Source organism: Colletotrichum godetiae, assembly GCF_030913485.1.
Source record: "Colletotrichum godetiae strain CBS 193.32 chromosome Unknown BDP55scaffold_1, whole genome shotgun sequence".
NCBI classification, from domain to species: Eukaryota; Fungi; Ascomycota; class Sordariomycetes; order Glomerellales; family Glomerellaceae; genus Colletotrichum; species Colletotrichum godetiae.
In genome coordinates, this window is record NW_026851249.1 from 1,177,030 (window position 1) to 1,200,952 (window position 23,923).

At 53.0% G+C, this 23,923-nt stretch overlaps 7 protein-coding genes across 7 annotated transcripts; 3 read left to right on the forward strand and 4 right to left on the reverse strand.

The window, feature by feature from the left end:
- Positions 1 to 1,026: 1,026 nt before the first annotated feature.
- Positions 1,027 to 2,744, forward strand: BDP55DRAFT_11845 (amidase signature domain-containing protein). Its single transcript, XM_060565433.1, has 2 exons — positions 1,027 to 1,257; positions 1,316 to 2,744. The coding sequence occupies exons 1-2, from the start codon at positions 1,137 to 1,139 to the stop codon at positions 2,719 to 2,721; spliced, it is 1,527 nt and encodes a 508-aa protein (XP_060436950.1). The 5' UTR covers positions 1,027 to 1,136; the 3' UTR covers positions 2,722 to 2,744.
- Positions 2,745 to 3,080: 336 nt separating this feature from the next.
- Positions 3,081 to 4,260, reverse strand: BDP55DRAFT_640751 (PRP38 family protein). The gene has a single exon (XM_060573364.1). It carries the CDS (start codon positions 4,064 to 4,066, stop codon positions 3,287 to 3,289), a length of 780 nt encoding a protein of 259 aa, XP_060436951.1. The 5' UTR covers positions 4,067 to 4,260; the 3' UTR covers positions 3,081 to 3,286.
- Positions 4,261 to 4,313: 53 nt separating this feature from the next.
- On the forward strand, positions 4,314 to 5,580 carry BDP55DRAFT_11876 (uncharacterized protein). The gene is made up of 2 exons (XM_060565436.1): positions 4,314 to 4,594; positions 4,742 to 5,580. The coding sequence occupies exons 1-2, from the start codon at positions 4,543 to 4,545 to the stop codon at positions 5,302 to 5,304; spliced, it is 615 nt and encodes a 204-aa protein (XP_060436952.1). The 5' UTR covers positions 4,314 to 4,542; the 3' UTR covers positions 5,305 to 5,580.
- Positions 5,581 to 5,737: 157 nt separating this feature from the next.
- BDP55DRAFT_625442 (TATA-binding protein-associated phosphoprotein) lies at positions 5,738 to 6,630 on the reverse strand (the record flags this gene model as incomplete). Its single annotated transcript, XM_060571474.1, has 4 exons — positions 5,738 to 5,845; positions 5,908 to 6,167; positions 6,259 to 6,285; positions 6,609 to 6,630. The coding sequence occupies 4 exons, from the start codon at positions 6,628 to 6,630 to the stop codon at positions 5,738 to 5,740; spliced, it is 417 nt and encodes a 138-aa protein (XP_060436953.1).
- Positions 6,631 to 7,897: 1,267 nt separating this feature from the next.
- Positions 7,898 to 9,009, reverse strand: BDP55DRAFT_12034 (short-chain dehydrogenase). The gene is made up of 3 exons (XM_060565448.1): positions 8,599 to 9,009; positions 8,384 to 8,545; positions 7,898 to 8,329 (listed from the first exon to the last, which is right to left on the reverse strand). Exons 1-3 carry the CDS (start codon positions 8,782 to 8,784, stop codon positions 7,916 to 7,918), a joined length of 762 nt encoding a protein of 253 aa, XP_060436954.1. The 5' UTR covers positions 8,785 to 9,009; the 3' UTR covers positions 7,898 to 7,915.
- A 169-nt stretch (positions 9,010 to 9,178) lies between these two features.
- Positions 9,179 to 10,550, forward strand: BDP55DRAFT_689082 (FAD dependent oxidoreductase; the record flags this gene model as incomplete). Its single annotated transcript, XM_060576699.1, has 2 exons — positions 9,179 to 9,630; positions 9,755 to 10,550. The coding sequence occupies 2 exons, from the start codon at positions 9,179 to 9,181 to the stop codon at positions 10,548 to 10,550; spliced, it is 1,248 nt and encodes a 415-aa protein (XP_060436955.1).
- Positions 10,551 to 15,885: 5,335 nt separating this feature from the next.
- BDP55DRAFT_722439 (uncharacterized protein) lies at positions 15,886 to 16,647 on the reverse strand (the record flags this gene model as incomplete). The annotated part of the gene is made up of 1 exon (XM_060578610.1): positions 15,886 to 16,647. One exon carries the CDS (start codon positions 16,645 to 16,647, stop codon positions 15,886 to 15,888), a length of 762 nt encoding a protein of 253 aa, XP_060436956.1.
- Between the last annotated feature and the right edge of the window lie 7,276 nt (positions 16,648 to 23,923).

Consider the following 23,923-nt stretch of genomic DNA (forward strand, 5'->3'; position numbering starts at 1 on the left):
CGTCAAATAGGATCCGATCTGCTTCCCTTTTTAGTCGTGACGCTCATGATGTTGAGTTTGGTGAAATGAGAATTGACTATTTGTCGATTGGCGAAATAAACCTTCAAACACAGAGATGGGTTAGTAACAGTCGAGATCGAGATGGCCTATCGCGTATCGTCTCAGTGCTGATCAATTAACAAATAGCTAAGTCACGGACTTGGCTCTCTGCATCGGCTGATGTCCGAGGAATCTTACGAAAGTAAGCGAGCGTTACTACAATCGACCTTTGAGGACGACACCTGCTTAAGCGACCTCCCCAAGGCGTTGGGGGATATAATTGAAGAGTTTTCCGACGCTACATTGGAAAAATGAACACGATTAAGCTTGCCATGATGATCCCTATCCGTGAGGATAACTGGGATACAGATAAGGGCCCTTACGCAGCTTGGTATGCCGCCCACACATGCGTTCCGTCAGCCGGATGGATCATGCTTGGCGAGAATGCCTGGTTGCGAAGGCGTGCATATGTGCTCTGGGACTGGGCTCGTATTCAAGAGAGAGATTTACTAAAGATCCTCGCGACCATAAGAGATGAAGACTATAAGCCTTCCCCCAAAGATTTCGAAGAGATGGAAGAGTCCTTCGATCAGACATCAGAGATATATGAAGAGAGGGGTACAGGGTACTGGAGCAAAGATGATACCAGCCGCATAGTCTGGCCAAGTCCATAGCGTGATCTTTATTCGCAACTACCCGGCTCCTCATAGTTCACGTAGCACCCCAATGAACATAATTGCTGAGAAATCGTTCTTTGTTTATGAAGTAACTTATGACCAAGTTTGGTTCTCAACGAACCCTCAACCACGTTTCTTAGGAAAGCCTGGAAGAAGCGTTAATTTGAAGCAACGCCTAAAAAGAAGACGAAAAATGGCACTGCTTTGGACAAACAGCTGCCATGTGGAAAATGAGATAGAAGTCTGGACTCCGTTTACAGTAATACGGACGTGGGTTCGGACCTTGAACCCCACCCCGATCGAGCTTAGTCATGCACCGGCCCTCGGTGAGTTGACCCCAACGTTCACCGAGACAAGAAGCTCTCCAAAAAAGCCTACGAGCTCCATGAAACAACGTCACAGGTCAGCCATTGCAGCCACATGTCTTCTCACGTTAAGCTCTCACGGCTGAATCTACGGCCACTAAGCTCAAGATGCAGCGCGCAAGCTATACGACAGCAGAGACGCTCACACCATGACTTCAATCACTTCGTGCGGCCAGGTATGCGACAGCTCGTCCATCCCAACCTGATTGCGCCACAGCTAACATAAAGACGCAGATGCCTACGAAGCAACGACAGCTGCACCCGAAGCAACCCTTGAGTCGGCGACCGAGTTCAAGCTAGCAGTGAAGGACAATATCGCGACCCAAGGGCTCCCGACAACATGCTCCTCCGCCATCCTCTCCTCCCACAAAAGCCCCTACGAGGCCACCATCGTGCGCCAGCTACGAGAACGAGGCGCCCACGTCGTCGGAAAGACAAACATGGATGAATTCGGCATGGGATCCCATTCGATGAACTCTATTCACGGTCCTGTCCTTAACCCGCTGTCTGTGACGCCTACCTCTGCTGGCGGAAGCTCAGGGGGCAGCGCGGTCGCGGTTCAGACTGGTGAGGCGGACGTTGCGCTGGGGACGGATACGGGCGGGTCGATTCGCCTTCCTGCAGCGTACTGTGGTGTTGTGGGATACAAACCTTCCTACGGCATGCTGTCAAGGTTCGGGGTCGTTCCGTATGCGAACTCCTTGGACACTGTTGGCCTACTTGCTAGGGAGGTTGATGTTATCGAGAATCTGATGTTCAGCACGGGGCTAGATGAGGAACACGATTACCAGGACCCAACGTCCCTATCGAAAAGCTTTCGTAAGAAGCAGCAGGGCCAAGCGGCAGCTGGCCGGTCACGGCTCAGAATCGGCATACCCTTGGAATACAATATCGAGGAATTGGACCCCAAGATCAAGATGGCCTGGTCTGGCGCAGCAGACCTCTTACAAAGCTCAGGCATAGAGGTGGTTCCAGTATCATTGCCGTCCACAAAACACGCTTTATCAGCATACTACGTCATCGCGCCAGCAGAAGCATCTTCCAACCTCGCAAAGTACGACGGCGTCCGCTACGGTACACGCGGCGATGAGAGTGACGGCGCAGGCGAGGTCCTCTACTCCAAGACTCGCGGCCTCGGCTTCGGCGAGGAAGTCAAACGCCGCATCCTCCTCGGCGCCTACAGCTTGAGCTCCGAGGCAATGGACAACTACTTTATCCAAGCGCAGCGGGTGCGCAAGCTCGTCCAGCGAGACTTTGACCGTGTCTTCAGGCTGGAGAACCCCCTCTACGACGAACAGCAATTCGACCTGAGCGATATGAAGGACGACGTTGAACTTCAGGATAAGCTTGGCCCGTCGCAGGTGGACTTCTTATTGTGTCCTACTGCGCCGACGTTTGCACCGCGCATTGAGGATATTAAGCGGCAGACGCCGGTGCAGGTGTACATGAATGATGTCTTTACGGTGCCGGCCAGTCTGGCTGGGCTGCCGGCCATCAGTATTCCTACTAAGATTAAGGCGGGAGATGAAAACGTGGACGGTAGTCGAGGTATAGCGGGGCTCCAGCTGATCGGTCAGTACTGGGACGACAAGCGGTTGCTCGGCGTGGCGAAGGACCTTCTTCGTCAACTGTCTGCTTGAAATTGTAAGCCATCTTCTAGACGGCTAGCAAGAGCAGTTTGTAAGACTACACGTCGCTATGTGAGAAGCGGCGTCCTGGAAAATGTACTGTGCAATAGAATATAATGGAATATACCCTGGGGGACCAATCCGCCCACCCTTTCATCTGATCCTCGACGCCACGAGAGAAGGCTCTATAGGTCAGGTTAATTCCATTCTCGTCACCAGCACAGCATGCGCCCTCTAGGTCGAGGGTCAGGTCAAGCTGTGGCGTGGTAGTGGAATGGTTAATGGTCATCAATTATTCACGCCAACCAGCCTACTCGACGATAGGCTCAGCGCATACCCGAGTTCGAATCTCAGCTTGAGCACCAGAGATGTAGTCCCCAGTTCAGTACCGGGAGGTGAACTCTTTTGCCTTTTGGACCTTTGGATGCTTGGTTATTTTTGTATGATGTACAAGCTGGAGATTCCTCAAGCACCAAAGCCCACCTGCTCTATGCATCCAAATCATGCTTTTGTCTATTGTGTACTCTGCTCGGTAGGAGCAAGAGATTGGGTATCATCTTTTGCTATCGCCATACACTCAAGGAGACCGATCTCTGCTCCTAGACCTCGATCTTGACCTCGATCTTTCCACATCCATTGGCTCCCCAACACCGCTCCTATCCTCCGCCACCTCTCCTTCCGACTCGTCCGCGCCATTCGCTCCCGCATTCTCCCCCTCATTCTCCTCATCGTCATCCAGAAGCTCGTCAATATCACCCAAGGGGCTGATCCTCTCCTCAAGCTCGCCCAAATCCACCAGGTCAACCCTCTTGGGCAACTCCCTAAAACTCGTCGCACACACCCTCGTCTTGGTCAACAAATCATCCACAAAATCATCCATAAACGTCAAACTCGTCCCCTGCCGTCCCTTCCTCCTCAACTTCCTCCGATCCTCCAAAAACGGCTCCAGAAACAAATACACATCCTTGGCCTTCCTCGTCATGCGCACATAGAAACACGCCAGCGCGCGCAGGTACTTGAACTTCTCCCCGCCAAACCCCAAATACGTCTCCAGCACCTCGTCCGACGGCGCGAGCTGCAGCAGCTTGAACGCGAGACACAAGAATGGCGTGGGCTTCTGCGTGACGCCCGAAGTGCCGCCTATAAATGTGACGTGCTCGACGACGCGGTCGACAATGTCGGCTTCATTGACGGCGAAGCACTGCTCTTTGTAAAAGTAGGAGTCGATGATGCGCTCGCGAACGGCCTTTTCCATGATTGTGGCTGGGTTCTCGCCATTGGGGGCTAGGGAAGCTGAGGAGCCGCGTTCGTCGAGGAAGCGCCGCTCGTCGGCGTAGACGAGGTCGGGTTTGCTCATCTTTTCGATTTGTCTGGTTTCGGGTGGGAGGAGTGGGAGGGTTGTCGTTGAGATTCGGCCTGACTGTTTTGCGAATTGATCTTGATGCGGGAAGCTTCAATGATGGCTTGGCTTCAATGGCTGGGGGATTAGTCGCGTTTCGTCGAAGGGTAGCTCTTCGGGTAGTGGGGTGGGCAGTGATGCGACGGGAGCTTTCGCGAGTGACGCAGGTTAAGGTAGAAAAGTTGGGAGGTTTGGCGGAATTGAACTGTGCTTATCGATTGTTGCCGTGCGAACCAAGTAAACAGCCCACTTCCAAGTTCACGCTCACGCCGCGCATCTCTAACGACTGCGACGCTGGCAAAGGTGTGAAAAGCCGACGCCCATCAACAAATCTCTAAATCATCCAAAAAATCATTCAAGTCATTGACCCAAATCTTCTCCAAGCTCCTGAAATCCAACAATAGCCGTTTTTCTGTCATAAAATTCCAGTTGCCATGGTGCTCCTCACCTCCTCCCAAGTCTCCGTTCTCATCTCCTCAGCCATCGGTAACACCCGCCCTCCCCCGTTCCCGCATTCCAGTCCCGCTTCCCCAAGTCAATCATGACAAACGGCTAATATCAGCATGCGTTCCTGCGCGCGAGGCGGCGAGCAGCCGCGTTTGCGTACAAACGCATTTTCCTTGTAATTAACAGTCGTCTCATGTACTGCGGCCCTCTTCCTTAGCGGCTACGTAATCCAACAGCGCACCCTGAGCCAGCTGCGCGAAGCCATCAAGCCCGAATCGCGACCCTCCCCAAAGGCGTCGTACTACGTTCCCGAACACCTAAAGGACGCAGCAGGCAACAAACAGAATGTGCCGCTTTACGGTGCGAACGGGAAGCAGGAGCAGATCATCATCGAGGTGAACCCTACGGTACCCGAGAAGCAACAACAGAAGCAGCAGCAGCAGCAACAGACGAAGAAGCAAAAGGCTGGACAAAAGTCCGCGGGATGGACGTCCGACATGTGGCAAAAGATGACGGGCCCGCCGGAAAAGGAGGACAAGGGCGGGGTCAGCAGGGAAGATCTGGAGAAGATGAACGAGAGGGAGAGGAATATCAACGGGTGGAACGTCAAGGACCAGGCGAACCCGGACCCCGAAGCGTCGAACCAGAAGCCTATTAGCCGGGCCGAGAGGCGGCGGCTAATCAAGGAGGAGCTGAGGCGTTTGTCGGAAAGCGAAGAGAGGGTTTACTACCAGCGACGACTGTGGTAGATACGACGTTGGATGGGATATATGCGGCATAGGAATTGCGTTTCCATGGGAATACATACGGGAACTCTGGCGTTATTGGTTTCTGGGAGGTTGATCATGAGGGATGTTAACGAATTCGATATATATAGGTCGATCATATATACTCATATAGATGGGAGACGTTTAACAGAAGCAAACGAAACGAATGAAAGTGCTGGACCCAATCAACATGAGTTTTGTATTGTTGTGCCGATGAGACTACTCGATAACCATGTGCCGAACGGTCGTTTTCATCAAAGCCAACCCCACCACGGCTCGTGAGCCGGATTCATGCATTCGTCAGCGTTGTAAGAATCATCATCTCTTTGTCCCAATGTACCCTGAACGCCAAACCCCAAAACAATGCGGAATCAAACGCAGTCAACGCCTATTCTTTTCCTTATGCACACGTAGCCTAAGCGTGGCGGTTGGCGGCATCTTCAAACGCCTCTCTCTGCATCCTCTCCAGCTCCTCGAGGGGTATCTGGCTGTTTTGGAACTTGTTTGCCTTCTTCTCACGTCCCTATACAGGTGTCAGCTATCAAATTTCCCATCATACAGGTCACATTGGGGCGTTTGGCATACCTTTTGCACTTCTTTGTGCTCTGCCGCGGCTTCTAGTACGGCCGGGACGTAGTCTGCGAAACCCAGTTGCTCAAGGGCCTTGGTGATGTGGTCGCATGCGATGGTCTTCTTTGCCTCCTTCTCTGAGATCTCGTTGGCTTCCGAGGAGATGAGGGTGATGAACTCGACGCAGCATTCAATAAGCAGGTCACGAGCCTCTTTGGCAAAGGCAACGCCAGCTGAGGGCGGCAGAATCTCGGTGACGATCTTTTGGACGGTGGCTGTGTAGCGTATTAGCTTGAGAACTCTTGAGAAAAGGGTAATCAGAGATGTGCCATGGGAGAGGCATCTATTGGGGGTGGCGTTACATACCCTTGGGCAAGGACAGGTCATCGTTGCCTAGTAAGGTCATGTCAGCATTTCAAGTTCGAGAATCAGGCTGACTGTACACCGAAAGATACCCAGAGGCTTCTATTCGCCGTGCGTTTTGAACAGCATGTTGCCTGCGAGGTGTAATGAGAATGTCACATAATGCAAAGCAAGCTGCGGCATGCGACATCTTTTACATCAAGACCGTCACCAGGATTTGGCCAAGCTTGCAGGGCAGGCACAAGTCGCTTGTGATGTCCAATTGTGAACACCAGGCAGGCACAACGGCAGAGCGAACAGGAAGTCCCGTGGAGAACGCTTGGACGCTGAAGGAAAGATCGATCTAGACTTACCCGCAATATCGTGGTCAGACATGTTTGTAGTGTGAGACGAGAGCGTCGATGAGACTGGGAATGTGGGCAAGATTGGAGAGCGTGGTCGATATCGTGGACTTTTCAGCAAGTATTGTGGTGTTTGCCTTGATAGTAATGCGAAAATGTAGAAAAGATTCTTGTGGTTCTTGACCGTTGACTTATACGGAAATTGGTAGCTGGGTGGTGAAGAGGACGCGGTGGCGGGGTGGACATGCAAATTGATTAGGCTATCTCCGACAGGTTTGTAGGTCTGGCTCGCTCAGTCTCCGACCGTGTGTTTGGTGGGGTCTTTTATGCTCCTTGGGATGCGGGACATCGAGTGCATTTGAACCCCCCGCGCGCCTTCAGAAAGCAGGGGCCACTGAGACACAGAGTGAAGGCTCAGTCACTGCCTGGTCCCGCCCGTGGTGGGGCGCACTTTCCACAGTGAAATTCCATTCAGAGCCAGCGGTAAAGTACGCGCGCCGGCGAAAGATGTCTCCGTGATTCCGCACCGCACGGGCCAACACTCCCCAATCACTCCAAATTTTTCTTAGCCTTAAAAGACGAAATATTCCACAATGGTTCAGCCTCTTCTTCTTTTTCGCATCAGCAAACAGCAGAGCTCAGGAAAAAGCCATGCGCTCCTATGTCAGGGCAGCTGGCGGCTCTGCTGCTTGCTGGGATTGAACTTGGTAGGTCTTTCCTCTACTTTACCCTCCATTTCGATATGATGAACCTTGTTGTCGCCCCAAACTTACGAGGAATAACTCCCCTCATAGTGGTGAATGACCTTCCTGCCAAACGGATATTATCTGATCTATCACCATGAATCTTTTGTTTTTGCTGCAGTTCTAGTCTTGGATCGCGTTGCTAACAAGATTCCCAGACACAGAATATGCACATGCCGCCATCTCAATCGATGCCCTGCTATTCACACGCATGCGCCAGCGACGATGGACAACTCGATACTGGGCGCCTGATTCACACCTCCCTGGATTGGTTGGAGAAGCTGGGTGCCTGATTGAGCTTGTCATTGTGTTGGGACGCGGCGATTTTTGCTCACCGATCCACGCCAACAGATTTCTAGCTCAAGGTAAGCCGCAAATGCGAAATTTTTTCTTTCAACGTCGCCTGCGAAGGCTTGCCAGTGATGATGACACATATTCCATGCTAATCCTGAATAAACTATGTGGAATCAAATATGAGCTTTTCATCTTTCATCTGAGGCATCTTGTTATCAACGATTTTCTATTTACACTTCAAGGGTAAAATAGTTGCTAACAGCCAATTTCTAGTGAACTATCCTACTCTGTGTCATGATACGCCGAAAGCTCTCCGGCTTGCCACTTGAAGTACTTGCCCGAGAGGTCGTGCTGAGGCTCGACGACAAACCGCGCCATGACGTTGCCAGGCTGCTCAGGCTTGAACAGCTCTCCCTTGTCAAAAGCAGACACGAAGGAGGTGTGGTCCTTGTCGGCCATGTGCCCGGCGCCCGTGTCACGGATGACCTTTTGCATGGCAGTGTCGACACGGCCAGGGCTCATGGCGATGCTGGTGATGTCAGGCTCCTCCACTGCCAAGTGCGCAGAGAGGTGGTTCATGGCGGCCTTGGATGTACCGTAGGCTCCCCATGCGGTGTATGCGCCAGTGGCCGCGCCAGAGGACACCCAGAGGACGCAGCCCTTGGACTTGCGCAGCTCAGGCAGAGAGGCTTGGACCTTGGATGATCAAGATTAGAAAGAGTAGATGAATAAATCAGAGTTTTCACTCACCAATGCGAGCCCACTAAAGACGTTGACGTCGTATGCCTTTTTCCATTCCTCGATTGTAGAGTCTGCTAGTCGGGTGACGGGCTCCAGTACGCCGTGGTTGATGACAAGTCCGTCGATTTTTCCAAAGGCCTTGACTGCTGCCTCGGCAATTTTGGGGATGGTCTGCATGTATTGTTAGGTCTGATACCTTCGATAGAGTCATCTTCCAGTCCTACCTTCAGATCCCCCAAGTCCCCAGCAACGTACTCAACCTGCCCAGGATGAGCAGCCTTCAGAGCCTCCAACTGATCCTTGGATCTCGCCGCCAAGACAACTTTATGGGATTCCTTGATGAGGTGCTGGGCGATGGCGAGGCCAATGCCTCGGCTGGCGCCGGTGACGATAATCACCTTTGAGGCCATGCTGTGCGATGATTTGCTCTGCGAGAGATGCGACGTTAAGCTTGGGGGCTTTATCAAAGTTGTTTCACGGGTTAGGATCAGCTGAAGGAGAGCAACAAGCTAGACAAGATAAAATAAAGAAAAGACTCTGCAACGCGAAGACGGACTGGGAGGCTTGCGCCATTCCGAAGCAGCGGAGCGGTCTTGCTGTTTCTGTCCTGCGTTGTGCAGTGGAGCGGGGCCTGGAGCATCGAGTGTCCTTATCTTATCAGTTTGGCGGGGTCGAGAGCTCCGGTCTGCTTGAGCTCGAGCTCCCATGACATACGTCATTGTTCGAGATTCGAGCTTCAAGCTTCGAGCTTTAGGCTTCCTTTCAACGGTTCACAAGCGCTGTCTCTTCTCTGCTACTGCGACAATGAGCTCAACAGTGATACTAGGATCTGGCATCATTGGCCTGTCAATCGCATACTACCTCGCAGACCACCAACCAGGCTCAACAATCCACCTCGTCGACCCTTCACCAGAGCTCTTCGCCTCCGCGTCAGGGTACGCAGGTGGTTTCCTCGCAAGAGATTGGTTTTCCCCCGCCTCGGCCTCCCTCGGAGCGCTGAGCTTTGACGAGCACAAGAAGCTCGCCGAGAAGCATGGCGGCAGGGAGAAATGGGGTTGGTCTTCGAGTACGACCTTTAGCCACGCAGCAGCACCAGTAAAGAAGGGCAAGAAGGACGCCGACTGGTTGCAGGACGGCGGGAGCAGAGCAGAGGTTGTCGAAGCCGTCGAAACTCCGAGCAATGGGCCACCATGGCTGAGGAGGGAGCATGGGGATGACGTGCAGATCATCGGGGATCCAGAAACCACGGGCCAAGTGTGCGTCTCCAGTCCAGCCTCATGCACTCATGCACATATATGATGTACACACCCTCTCTTCCTCTCTCTCCATCAAGCTGGTCCAACATGCTGTCTGAGCACGGAATCTGACTCCAACCACCAGGGATCCCCTCCGCATGTGCCAATTCCTTCTGCAAGAGTGTAAATCCGCCGGCGTCCACGTCCACCACCCAGCCACAGTCCTCTCCATCCACACCGACCTCCGTGACGAACTCTCATCTGTCCGCATAGGAGAAACGACGTCGTCTACAGAGACAGACGTTCCCTGTACTCGCCTCGTCATCGCAGCCGGGGCCTGGTCGCCTCGCGTCTTCCCCCAGCTGTTTCCCGGGACATCACTAGAGCTGCCCATCTCCAGCCTCGCGGGACACTCGCTCGTCTTGAAGCCCAAGCCCACCCCCTCAGACTCAAGTGATGATAACCAAAAGACAACGACAGCCTGCCACGCCATCTTCAGCACCGACGGAGCCGGCTTCTCACCGGAGCTATTCTCGCGGGTCGGAGGCAACGTCTACATCGCGGGCCTGAACTCACAGTCCATCCCTCTCCCACCTCTACCAGGCCAAGCACCCATCTCCGCCGAAGCCATCGCCAAACTCAAAAGCACAGCGGCACGCATCATCATGAACAGCAACGACAGCGAAACGAACTTGGAAGTCGTCCGGGAGGGTCTATGTTTCCGCCCGGTCACGGACTCAGGCGCTCCCATCCTGACCCGGATCCCGGATGACCAGCTCGGGGGCATCGCGACGCGCACCGGCGCCGAGGGCGGGGTGTTTCTTGCGGCCGGGCATGGGCCCTGGGGTATCAGTCTGAGTCTCGGGACGGGCAAGGTGATGGCGGAGCTTATGCAGGGGCGGAAGCTGAGCGCCGATATATCGAGGCTTGCCCTGACGTGAGGCACCTAGCCAGTCAGCCTTGCTCAGCTAGCCCGCTTGGTTTAGCTGTTTTGCAGAACCCATCGTGGATTCGATGATGATGATGGTGACCACGCGCCCAATGCCATCTCTCACATGGAAACGAGGCTTCTCCAGAATTTCCTTGGAAAATATTTTCTGCCCGAGACCCCGTGAGTGCAGTGAGTCTGAGTGTCTTTACCAGATCAATGAGGCGACGCCGATATCACGATCAGCATCCCACATCCACATCGCCACTCGTGACTGCGAAGGAAAGCCCACACGCCCACGGAGGCGGCCTTCATAACGGCGCGGGTGCTATGACAACGCCCCAGGAGCCGCCGTCACGCTTGCGTCGTGAGGGTGTGAGAGCATTGACCAGTCTCCATCGCGGGACAGCACTTGCTCCTCAAAAGCCGAAACGTCTTTGGGGAATAACAGGCTGGCGCGGCTAGACCGGCTGTTCTATGTTATTGGAGTGCTAGGCAGAGGCAATGAAAAGCCCACCAGGCTCAGCATCCATCATCACGAGGCGGACGCTGGCGGGGAGCGATGTTTTGTCGGCAGAAAAGGGCAGATGCCATTGTCTTCTGCCCATCGTATCCCTCGTTTCTTTTCGTAAAACAACGCAGAAAACTCTCTTTTCGCCCTGTCCAAATCCCGCCCAGAAATAGCCGCCCAACTTTGAGTAGGAAGACGAGAGTACCCACCATGTGAACTAGTGAGGCGGCGGGAAAGAAAAGATGATGGGTCACTGACCAAGGTGTGATCCCTCCCGAGGTTGTCGTTGTCGTCGTGGGGATTAGTGAACAAGTATGAGATGAACAGCAAAAAGAGGCCACCACGGACCTCGCGCCAGGGCTGGGCTGACGAGGTGGACTGTGAAGTGCGAACTGTATTCGTAGACCACAGGTAACCAGACGAGAAATCTCTTCACCGAAACCATTGGCTGTAGCCGCGTGGATGGCGAATGGCACGCGAATTGGAAAATGTAGCTTAATTACTGGAGCAGTTTGGTTGGGTCGGACATTGCGATCCCTGGGCAACGGAGCGAATTTTGTGGAATTTACGTCGCGCTCCGCGGCAGTTCCAATTGTCTCCTCCCAAAGGGCCAATTGTTTGGCCAACTCACGCTACTAGGCGGATTTAGAGGCTCCCAACGTTTCCATCATAACTCCGTATTCCCACCTTCTTCCCATCCGTCGCTGTCATCCCTTGTTCCTAGATTCTGGGCCCAATGACCCGTCATCCCCTGGTCTAGCAGTCATTCACACGTGCCGTGGAGTGAGAATTCACATCAGACGAAGCAAGCTGACTGCATCGGTGAAAACCGATAGTTCGGTTCTGATAATAACCGCGCCCCCAATCTCTCATCATTGTCCCAATTCGTAGCCCCTGTCAATATCCTTCCCGGGCCAACAAGCCTCATTCTGCAATCAGAGCCATAGGCTATAGCCCTCCCTTGCAGTGTCCCCGAGGACCTTTCCTTCCAAGTTCCATGTCCCTGGGATAGAACTACTGCTTTCTTTTTGAGGCTCCGGTGCGTGTCGCATCCGCGAGACTCTCCAATTTGCCACAGTTCAAGCAAGGGGCGCCAAATCACACAGCACGAGCCCACGGGTACCTGCATGTCTGGTAACTCAGCCTCACATGCATGCTTGTAGGTTGTAGGGTCTCTGTCTCATCTCCTTTTCTTGTTGCTATATCCGTATTTCGAGGATAGTATTATGACCTATCCTCTACTCGGCAGTCATTGTAAATTCCAAGTTTTCGGCCTCGACACCTCGCCCACCATGAAGCGGCAAGAGTGGTGATGTTCATCTCATCAATGCCCAGCAGCAGCCCAAGAAACCCTGACGTGGACACGGCAGTGATGTGCCGTGTTGATGGAAATGTGATGCGTCAGCAACGGTCCTCCAAGCACGGGCCCCCTGTTCTCTAGAAGCTGTCGCGACTCATGAACACACCCGCTTGAAGTTTCCCGCGATGTCATCCGCCCATCACATTTACACTACCATTGTCCGGTGTGCATCTGTAGTGCACCGTACCCAGCAGCCCGAGCGGGCCCCACGGCGTGCTGGAGCGAGATGAAGTCAGTCATCCATCCACACTGGAGCTGTCAGCTTTTTGTTGGTTTCCAAGGCTCTGGTAGCTATCCGTATCCAATGATCCATTGGACCCAGAGGATGAAGATCATCGCCCACACAATCACACACACCGCTAAGGTCCACGAGAGTGAGTCCATTCACGCACGACTCGTACACACGAGCTAGCATCGCAAGTGCCTCTCAAGTCACCAATTCTAACGACAGAACCAACCCCCGCTAGAGCCTAGGCGTGAACCACTCCTACGACTCCAGCTGAAGAATCGTGAGCATCCACTACGGGAAACGACCGTGCCTCCCATCCATCCTATCCCATCCTCCTCCCGAATCGATTGGCTACCTCCCGCGAGATCTCACCAAATGCACCTTCTGACAAGCGCAAACGGTCGTCCGGATCCGAAGAGATTTTCCTGTACGGATGGGGTACGGCGTGCTCGGCATTGCGGGTGCCTTGGCTAGCGCGGCCTCACTGTGCCGGTCAGCGTGGCAGCAAACTATCGATCACGAGAAAGGTGTCTCACAGTCAGTCTCACGGACGAGATCTCCATGTTCATCCCGGTAGAGTTCAAACTTCCAAAGACCGAAAAGCCGTCTTCCGGGAATTACGGTCGTAACGCTTCGTCAGCAAGCCTATTTTGCCAACCCAACACCCCCTCGTGATAGAAGGTTAATTCTGGGAAGCTTTGACCCTTCTACCTTTGGACAAACAATTTACGCCCCTGTCGCGCTGAACTCAAAAATTGTTTCTCAAAGACCCCCAAGGCTCGAAGCTTCAACCTCGTCCTTTCAGTCTTCAGTGCTACCATGCCATGCCAAGCTTCTGGTTTCCACTATCAATGAGCTGTCGAATCCGAAAATTCATAAGCACCTTCACCATAAGGTGGTATTATCGGATGAGAGCTGGAGCTATTTGTCCGCGCCGCCGCCAGCGCAGCGGGGTCACTGGGTGTTTAAGCTTCTGTGCCTGTCAGGCACAGCCATCCCAGCACTTCCGCAGCGTCGCATTCAAGAGCCAACACAGCCATGTGGTGGTGACTGGTGAGAGAACTCAAAAGAGCTGAGAAACCGAAACGCGAGCACGAGGTGCAGAAAGTGAGAAGAAATGCTGCGCCACGAGGTTTGTATGTCCACGTGGAAACATTCGATGGCATCCTGCAACCAGCCTGGGACCGTGCCACCATCGCGGGAAACGGACAAAACCCCACTCGCAAAGATACCATGAAGAGTCCGGAGTTATGGACTAGCACGAAGAGATTCGTAATCGACGCCTGTCCGGCATCTTGGTATGGCCTACCCCCAGTGAATACACACGGCGAGAGCGAAACTTATGAAGCTGAAGGTGTACGCGGTGGATTGGGCAATTGTCCAATCAGCGTCCAGAAGTCCTACATCCCCGAGAAGCTCCGGGCTTGGCCGGCTCACGTTTTCTTTGTTTGCAAAAAAGTACTCCGTATGGGAGACTTCGGTCAGTCGGTGGGAAAGGCTCGGCTCATGTCCGTCTCTCCCCCTAAGAGCGGGCGCCGGGTGGGTAGCTCGCTGGGCTCATTGATTGGCAAAGACTCGAGACTTGAGAAGTCGAGGGATAGACAAGAGATTCGGGCCTATGTGCTGGGGTGCTGGGCCCCCAAAAACAACCTTCAAGGCTAGCTGTCCCGTCTCTCGTCTTTCCATTGTTTGCGGACGGTCTAGCAGCAGTAGAGCACCATGTCTCCCGTGCGTAAGGTAGAATGGTAGGTAAGAAACTTCTTGAAAGGGTTGCACTCGCAAGTCCCGTCGGTGTAAGGAAGAGGCCCACGATGGGTAACATGTACGGATACCGTAAGGTCATTAAACAAAACTACACGCCCGTGCCGCCGTGGGTTCCGTGTTCCATCAAAGTTCGGTCGGATCCGGGGGCTTTCCCAAATTCCTCGAGGGCGGCCTTACGGGCTTCAAGCTGTAAGCCTAAAATGTTCTGACCCCCCCAAGCAAATTTTGTGGAGTGGGTGTTTTTTCTTTCGGTACCTTGCAGCGGCACGGCAAGGAACAGCGCGGAAACATTCTTTTGTCATTTTGTGCCGGGTATGGATAGGTAGAATTGTCGCAAGGGTTGATGGGACGATTTAGAGATGCCCAACCGGCAAGCCAGGGGGTTTGAACGGGTAAAAAGGTTCACTGACTAAGTTCCCGTCTCTGCGGAACCCAGTCAATCAATCAGTCAGGTGCCCAATTGTTCGAATTCATTCTTCCGTCATTCTTTTTTCGTAGTTCTTGCCTATGGGCAGCTAGGGGGTTGATGCTTGGCATTGACTCGGCAAGAGACCTCAGACGGAATATGATCGTCATAACAGGGTCGGCGACAATGGTAAATAATATTGGGGTAGAGTATTGGACAGCGCGACCGTGACGATGAAGTCAGAAACATGAAATGCATCGCATCAGATTTTACAATGGGTATGCGTCCGTGTAAGGCCCTTTTTTACTTCCAAGGCAAAGTGCCCGATCATGGCATCACTACTTCACATTATCGATCATCGGTACCAGAGTAATTGTGTGATGTTGTGAACCAAATAGAAGAACCCAGCCGCATTCAAGATATGCCTGCCAGGTTTTTTTCTTTCGTGAATAAAATTACAATATGAAGATGATGCTATATCGGGGGCGTGTATCGTGTTTTTGTCGACCAGCCCGCTCGCCTAAACCAGTTCACACCCCTCCCCGTGTTGCCCCTTCAGGCTCGGTGTCCTGCCGTAGTAGGCAGGCCTAATTCCCATCCTTGCCTGGTTGACAGTTCGCCTGTGCGTGCGCGTGCGTAAAAAAGGATCCCCTTTTTTTTTATGTATACCCCAAAAAGATGAACCGCGTCCCGAAAAATGACGTCAATGTGAATGCCCCCTTCCGTGCACCTTAAGTGCCGTAGTCTTACACAAGAAATTGGTGGAAGGGATTCAATCTGAATAGCCCAAGATAGGAAGAAAAGGGATATCAGATAGAAGTAAGACGTGAAACAAGAGGCTCGCTGGAAAAGAGATATTGAAGGAAAAATAAAGCAACAAAAGATGCGCCCGCTGTCGTGAAAGCCGTTAAAACCGCCCTCCTCAGAGGTGTCACTCGCCGTTTTTGCTGCCCTAGACAGATGATAGGAAATGTTTGAAGAGTGGATGATGACGATGAAGTTTGATGAAGTAGTCGATGGTGAGTTTCGGTGAGACGTTGTAAAAGAAAATGATATGAGTAGAGTAGGTAGATGTTCCTCAGAACAATGTGTTGGAAGTTCGGGCGGCTTCTTGCTCAAAGACAATGCCGCGCCTCTTCCAGCCGCCACGCTTGATAAAGTCCTCGACGCTATCGAGAGACTTCATTGCCGGTCGTCGTACAGTCGAAGGAAAGCTACGCTTGATAGAGAAGTTTTGCCATTGCGATTCCCTCACTGGCCTCTCCTCATCGACGAAGCTGCCATCCTCGGAGGAGTCCTCATCGTCGTCGTCGTCGTCGTCGTGCTGAGATGCCATGGTGTTGACGGTGGATTCGGACCAGTGAGACCGCGGCAGCTGCGGTCTCGTCGAGGCGATGTGCTGCTGAACCTTGAAGAGGAAGTAGTCGTCGCCCTCGGCGGCATGTTCCCGGGACCTCTCCTGCTGTTGGATCGGCGTCCGTGGTGAGTCGACTGGCGGGACGGGCATGTCGGGGATGGCGGCTGCGAAAGAGGCCTTTGCCTTGTCTTCGGCAGCTGCCGCTGCCTCCTGGCTAGAGAAGTACGAGTTGATGACCTCGTCCTCGATGGACTGGGAATTGTGGATAAAAGGCCTCTCGTAGAGCCTTGGTGGTGCATGGAAGGTCGGGTGTAGTGAGAGGGGGTCGAAGTCAAGGACTCTTGTGTGGCGCATGGTTGCTGTTGAGCGGGTTGATTGTGTTGATGAGGAGTCGCTGCTGGAGACTGAGTTGGTGAGGGAGGGCTTGCGGGTGTGGAGAGCTTCCGGGTGACGGGCTCCCTTGATAGATAGTGGTGAAGGCATCGTGATGATGTGTATGTAAGAGCTAAGTGTAACTCCTTCGAGATGGTAGATGGCCTGTTGGCGTATACCTTTTGTCGTGGTCAATATATATAGTTGTTGTTGGTTTTATTTCCCAAGCCTAGTCGTTCCTTTGTTTCCTCCCTTGTGTATCCGGACTGTTGGTATTTGATGTGCCGGGAGATGAAATACGGTGAGAGAAGGAAGCTTGCCAAAGAAAGAAGAAAGGTAAGGGTGAGGCTGGAAGGTAGGATGCTGTATATATGATATGTTACCACACACTTTATTCTTTTTTCCCACAAAAGCGTGTAATGGATAATCTTCAAGGAGTGTGGTTGTTATATGGTGACAAGGGTGTCGGGTGGTTGAAGGGAGATCCGGGACAGGGCACTTCACAGCTTGGGAAACGAAAGCGGGCATTGGTCTTATTATAAAACTTCATCATCCATGACGGCCGAAACCAGGATTTTCATGGGGAACCACATCTGCCTGCCAAGCGTGGGGATGAGCAAATCGGCAAGCAGGCACGACAGGCAGGCAAGCAAACCACCACCACAATCCACACCCCCCCAAGGCAGGAAAAGCGAGCGGACGCGAGGATGGGTACGCTACGCTGCAGAGAGACAAGACAGGTACACGCACGCCGCACACCGCACAAGTGGACTGGGCACACCACGCCGCGGAGACCAAGGTCCCTGACGATCGAGGCTGAATAGAGGATAGCCTACACAGACGTGAACGGAGCAGGGGTGGGAAGAGGAACGAGGAACGAGGAAGTAGGACTCACACGCTAATGAGTTGAGCCACTAGCTCTTGCCAGGGTGGTGGGGGGAAGGGTTCTTGAGGAATGAGAGAGAGGGTGCCTTGCAGGTTCCGCATGTCGAAGAGGAATTTTGGGATGGATGGATGACGGGAGTGGGAGGGGTTCAACTCGGAGGAAGAGGCTAAGAGGATCAGGCGCATGCCACGCTGAGAGATAATGGAGGGTGGTATACGTATCCGAGGTGCTTGTGTAGGTTGTAGATGCTGCCAGAGAGACCGGACACACGGTAACTCTAGCAGAGACAGAACGACGGAGAGGACGAGAGATCTTCCCTGCTTTACAGAGAGACGGAGAAAGAGATCGAGAGATCTCGTGAGAATGGACGCCGCCCGTCCCGACCGGCGTGAATGTCTATTGCTCACCGCCGTGGACGCGAGTCGAATCCCAAGGACAAGGCTGCGCTTGCGTGGCGCTACCTGTTCCCATCCCTAGCTCGTTGCTCAGACCTTACCGAATTGTCGTATCGCAAAGTTTTTACATTACACCCAAGAGAAAGCCAAGTGGACAGAACAAAAAGGAAGTCGTCATTCCAATTCCGACTTCTCGGCGGTCAGATGTGCCGTCTGAAGTCCTGCTGCGGATGGTCGTGCGTGGCCTTCTTCCTCCTGGAGGAACAGCAACGAGGGAAGAATGCCGAATGTGTGTAATTGGAGTCCTGAATTGTCCCGGACGAGAGACGAGGCGAGACTAGCGTTCCTAAACGGGGTGAATGCGTTTGTGGTTGTTTGGTGGTTTCTGCTTGGGATTTGGAAGGCTCTGGAAATGCCCACCTCGAAAAAACGAAGCACACGATGGAGCAATCACCAAATTTAGTTCACAGCAAAAAGAGAGTTCCGGGGACGGGGACGGAAACAAGAGAGAAGGAAGAAAAGAATTGACCAGGCTGACAGCCGATTGAGGCAGATAGATGAACAGGGGACAGGGGGTTTGGCAAGGCTGTGTTGGTCAGCCTGTGACTCTGAAAGTCCTTGGGCAGCTGCTTTTCCAGGCTCACCTGGTCAAGAAACTCCCGTCTCCTTCCTGTCCTTCCCTCTCGGCTCTGGAAAGTTAATTACCGTTGGTTCCAGCAGGAGCAGCAGCAGTATCAACTTGCTCGCTTCTTTCTGGTTCCCCAAGTTCAGACCCAGGGCAATGATGATTAACGATACGTACCGAAGTATCCGGCGAGGGCACGTCCACGAGGACAAGGTATACATGACCAAGTCCCCCCCTCTTATGGGCTTAAAAGGCACGAAAGGGTACCTCTTACAGCAGGTGGCCGTGGATCTCAGGCGGATCAGCGGAGGGCACGCTCCCAAACGGGCGCTGACGGCGACGTTACGATACGTCATCCGTTCATCGTTCCGTCTGAACAAGCATAACAAATTTCATCAACACGTCTGATCTTTTTCCACGCTCGTTCTACCGCTCCATCTGCCTTCTACACTAGGTACGTGTCTGCTATGGCTTGTCAGAGCTTTCTAATCGAATGGAGGCTGAAAGAGATCGCAAAGGATACGCTACGGCTTCAGATACGTTCCACAGGCGCGAGGCCGTGTGTTTCATCTTTCTTGTAATTGCAATCTTCGATGCTGATCGCGATAATGTCTCTCCCGGCGAACCTGTAAACTTTGAAGGGGGCAAGGAGCACAAGGGGAACCCGTCTGACGGTACCCGAGACGACGACAACAGAGACATTTTGGCGACTCACCTCGACTTCTCAAGACATACGTAGACAGAGAGAGACGGGGCAGCGCGCGCCCTCCCGGAACTTCACTTCGCCTTGACACACTTTTCTTGTGATCCCGCTTGCGTAGGTAGAGTATATTCTCCGGACGCACAGCAACCCTCGTCTTCTTCTTTCGCGTTGCCGGTTGCCCCGGGTGGTGATGTCTTGCACTTTACGGATACACGTACGATTACAACAGTATGTCGTGAACACCTGATTTCTGATCCCGTCCCTGCCGGAGAGGCATGCAGGCCACGCAGCCAATTACCCGTCGTCATCCAACATTGATATCTCGGGGCCCTTGGACGCACACCTACACCGACGGGAGGGGAGGTGGGGTGTATGTGCATGTGTGGCGTTGCTTCTCCAGCTCGTCTGCAACATAACCCATCCTCAAACAGTCACACAAGCACGACAAGGAAGTGGGATGAGGCCTGTAGAGACCCTGTCAGCCAGCAAGAAGCTGCTTCTGAAAATGATGAATTGACAACCAATCGGCCAGTGAAGATCACCGATCAAGTGGTTCCTTGTCGTGCTGGTGTGGCTGATCAACACCGCAGGCGCTCCTGCGATGACCACTGATCGCCTTGGAACACTCCTTGATTTTTTTTGCCCACCGCTTCGAATCCCAGTTGTGCTTTTGAGTTGCTTGATCCTGGGATTTTTCTTGCAACTTGTTCTGCGGAGTCCGCTGCGTGATGCCCTCGCTTCCATCCCGCATTGTGCATCGGGGGACCCTTTTTTGCCTATCTGACCCCATCACCAATGCTATGCCATGAGGTTACGGGTGATCATCAACGGCCGTGAGTTTCCCCCTTTAGAAAAGTTCAAAGAAACGCGATGTCGGACCGAGACAGGGGCACCACCCTCAGTGCCTCATCCGTCCTTCAACACCCATTCACTCACCTCCCAGCTTCCTCTCCCTTGCCTCGGAAAGATAAACGCTGCTGACGAACCCGATACCATGACCGTGATCGTTCAGCAGGACACGCCTGATCTGATCCTGATCTAAACCCCCCTCCCTCCCCCCAAACGTCGACGATCCCACCTGACCATACCCAAAGAGTGCAAAACGCTACAAAACGCTGCCACCTAGCGTGAACGGAAGTGGGAAAAGGGAGGGAGGCGCTGGGAGAAGATGGGAAAAGAACGACAAGCCACTGCCGCAGCTGCTGAGTGGCTGACGAATCTCGAGATGTTTTTTTAAGTGCGATGGGCACTCGTCTCAGCCTCTTTAGGATTGGCGCGGCGGTGGATGGCAAAAAAAAAGGGACACGCCAAACTCACACACACACACACACACTCTCTCTCTCTCTCTCCTCGTGACTTTTCTCCTCTTGGTAGTACATCCGCTGTACTGCGGAAAGAAGGTACACTTACCACGCAAGTTTCTGGTCTGATGTGGTGGTGCCTGAGATAGAGCCAAGGAAGCTGGAGACTAAGCCGCGAACGGTCGGCATATTCATCGTGTTCCTGCAGCTAAATGCAAACGGTGCAGAGATCCGTTGATAACTTGTCACACTAGTAAACAGACGAGATTTCCCCTCTTTCTCTTTTGCGTGATGAAAGAAGCGGTCAGATTTCAGAAATGCGAAATGCGGTCTTTACAGAAAACGGGTCGGTAACAGCCGCTGTTCGCATGATGAGTTTGCTTAGAATCGAAATGGTAGGTGAGTTCTTCAGATGCGCATTTCTTGCAACCGCCGCTGCCAACTGTTCATCGCATGTCCTGCATGCAATGTCCTTCATCCGCAGTGAATCTCACATTTTGACAGCTCATCCGTTTCACTTACCCTGTTGCTTCATCCTCACCTTCTATTGTTGGCAAAGCCTTCCATTTTACCAATTGTCATCCCCGATCCCGTCGGGATTCTTTCGTTCCCACACACCGTTCGGCCTTGGGTAGGATTTCCCCACGCCCTCCCGGGCACAGCATCCGACGCCATCCGGTCTTGACCCCTCACTTCCAGCTGATCAAGCAGCTTTCCCCCAGGAAAAAGGGTGCACTTCCTCATTACCATCCCTGGGCAGAATTTTGGCTAGCTTCAATCACAAAGTCCACAACCCACAACCGGGATCCATCATCCTAGCAAGTTCGCAGCTCAGCTGATGTCTTCCCCCCCCATCGTGATTCCATCGTGACGGACTCCAACTTCCAAGAACCGTTCAATAGATTTCGATAGGTTGAAATTATTAGGTCCGGAGGAATTCCGAGGAGGTCACAGCACACACTTCCATCTCGATCTCACGATCGTGTTGGTCGAGTGCAAAGACCCATCCAAGAGGAATCCAGGGAGCGGTTGCCCTTCTTTCACATCATAATCTTGTAATCTGCTATCTTGTAAAAACCGGTCTCCGTGTGGTGGTGGTGTCCAAGAAAGCCCCAAGAAGCCATTCACAATCATCTATTGGAGGTTCCCAGGTTGTACACTGAGCCAAGTCCACCAGCCCGTCTCATCGCGCACACCCTCTCTCTTCAGTCCAGCATTCCTCCTCCCTCAATCGTCAGATTATCTTTTAACCTCCCTTTCCATATTCCGCCATTTCCTCCCCCCACCGCCCGTCTATTAGGAGCTTTCCTGACCGTCTCGCCAAGAAGTCCCACTTGGTGATGCTCAGACTCGGACTGTGTGTGTTCCCAGTGAATCGGAAGGGCGTTGCAAGGGAAGAAAAGAAGCGAACTCATCCCGATTCCCGACAAGCGCGGGGGCAAAAGTCTTCGACGTGCTATACCCGGAGTTTCGAGTTGAGACTTCTCCAGCGGATCCCTCGACTCACCTGCGATTTACTCACTCCACGCATCGTATCGTGATAATGCCCAGAAATAGAAGATCGTTCGGCTTCTCCCTCAAGGCTGCGCGGCACACACATCACGCTACTATAGTCAGAGTACAGCCTTGCGTCAGCAATCCACGACGCAAACGAATCATAAGCGTTATAGTTGTGTTAGTCTCACTGAAAGCGTTAATGCGCCACAAAGAACTTCCATTTGCTTCAGCCAACGGGATCCCGTATCAACGGGGGGTTTCGATCCAAGAATACAGTCAGGCTATTTGATGACTCAACCAGGCCACTCGATGACAGTCAGAGCTACTCGAATGACTATTATTACCACGAACACGAAGTTTGCGTTCCGCGGGCGCCGTACGATAAGCTGCCAGACCGCAAGCTAGTTCGTCCCACAAACGCTCTTACCGCACACCTCGTGCAGTCAGTCTGTCAGCCCTTTGGAATCCACCGAGCCAAAATGTCGTGCTCTCGTTCCCATCAGAAAAGTAGGGAAAGTGACCCGCGACCCCCATCAGGACCATGCTGCCGGGCTCTACACTACTATGGGGGTGGTGGGAACGAAGTGACGGCATGGCAATGCCCCGTCGATCCCGATCGACAAGACTTCTTCTATGGTTTCCCTCGTCCGCGGTCCTCCGTCTTGAGACGCCGGCCTCCTGAATCTTTCTGTGACATGTTCGCCACTGGCTCTTGGGCTACTTGTGCGACTGTTTCTATCCGGGCTTTTGTTTTTTCTCTCATCTCTCTTGGATTCATGGTGCGACTGGATCGACCGATGAGAACACGAAGACGTTTCGAAACGGAACAGCCACCCCTCCCACGCTAGGGCAGTGGCTTGATTGACAGCTTCGTTCGGCAGAGGCTGATGTTGATGCGTGCGACAAGGAAACCGTTGCATTTCACCGGCGGTTCGGTCAAAACAATAGCACCTCGATCGTGATGGGGCCTCATCCATTCAAGGTCGTCGTTAGATCCAAGCCGTGGCTTCCGATGGCCAGAGGACGCAGGGCAGGCACTGCTGTCTTGTGCATTGAATATGTGGTCACTCAGTTATATGCCAAAGAACGTTCAATGACCCAAAAGTTGGTATTCCCATGCCACTAGTCGATATCGATTGAGACTTGCTTTACATGTATGATGTTGAACTTGAGCATCAGCCTCCGTCTGGAATGTGCTCTAGCGTGTCGCGCGTTGTGAGGCTACCAAGGGAGCTGGCGTCAGACTCTTCCCGGTGCATAGGGGCTTGCTTCACCCGTACCCAGACACAGATTGACATGACAATAACATCAAACTTCCTTCCAAGTTCCCAAGTTTCCCGAACGTGTCTCTAATAGATCAAGACAGATGTTTCAAGTTCGTACACTCGACAGGGAGTGGCCGCGCTCACTGCGGCCACCCCAGATCGACCCGCGGGTGCGTCATCACGCGTGCAAGCGCCCAAAGGGAGCCGCCCGGATGTTGTGCATCTTGGTTGTCCCAATAACAACGGTCCGACGCTTTCCCCCTAATAGGGATCTTCTTGTGCATGCCTCCCGTCCCGTACCACAGCCGCTATGGCGGCCGCATGAGACCTGCCAGATAATGATTGACAACGGGGTTCGGAAGTGACGTTGAAGGCGACGCCTAGCTGGTCTTGAACCCTTGGTGGCTTGGAGGATTGGGTACGAAGTGGCTGATTGTTTTTGTGCGCATTGATCAAGGTCAGACGCTGCCGAGATGAAGATGTGCACATTCTTGCGTCAACAATTCTGCCACAACAAGCGCCTTGCCGCGGTCGCGTTCTTGCTTGGGCTGAGACTTTAAGCGAAGGAGTTGGCCGCAATGATCGTGACAGCGATTGAAGGAAAATAAACCCCCTTGATTGAGTTCTTCGAATCCGTTTCTTCATCCAATCTCGATGCACGTATGTTGGCGAGCCTGGCATTTCGAAGTTGAGCCAACGCATCATAGTCCTTCAG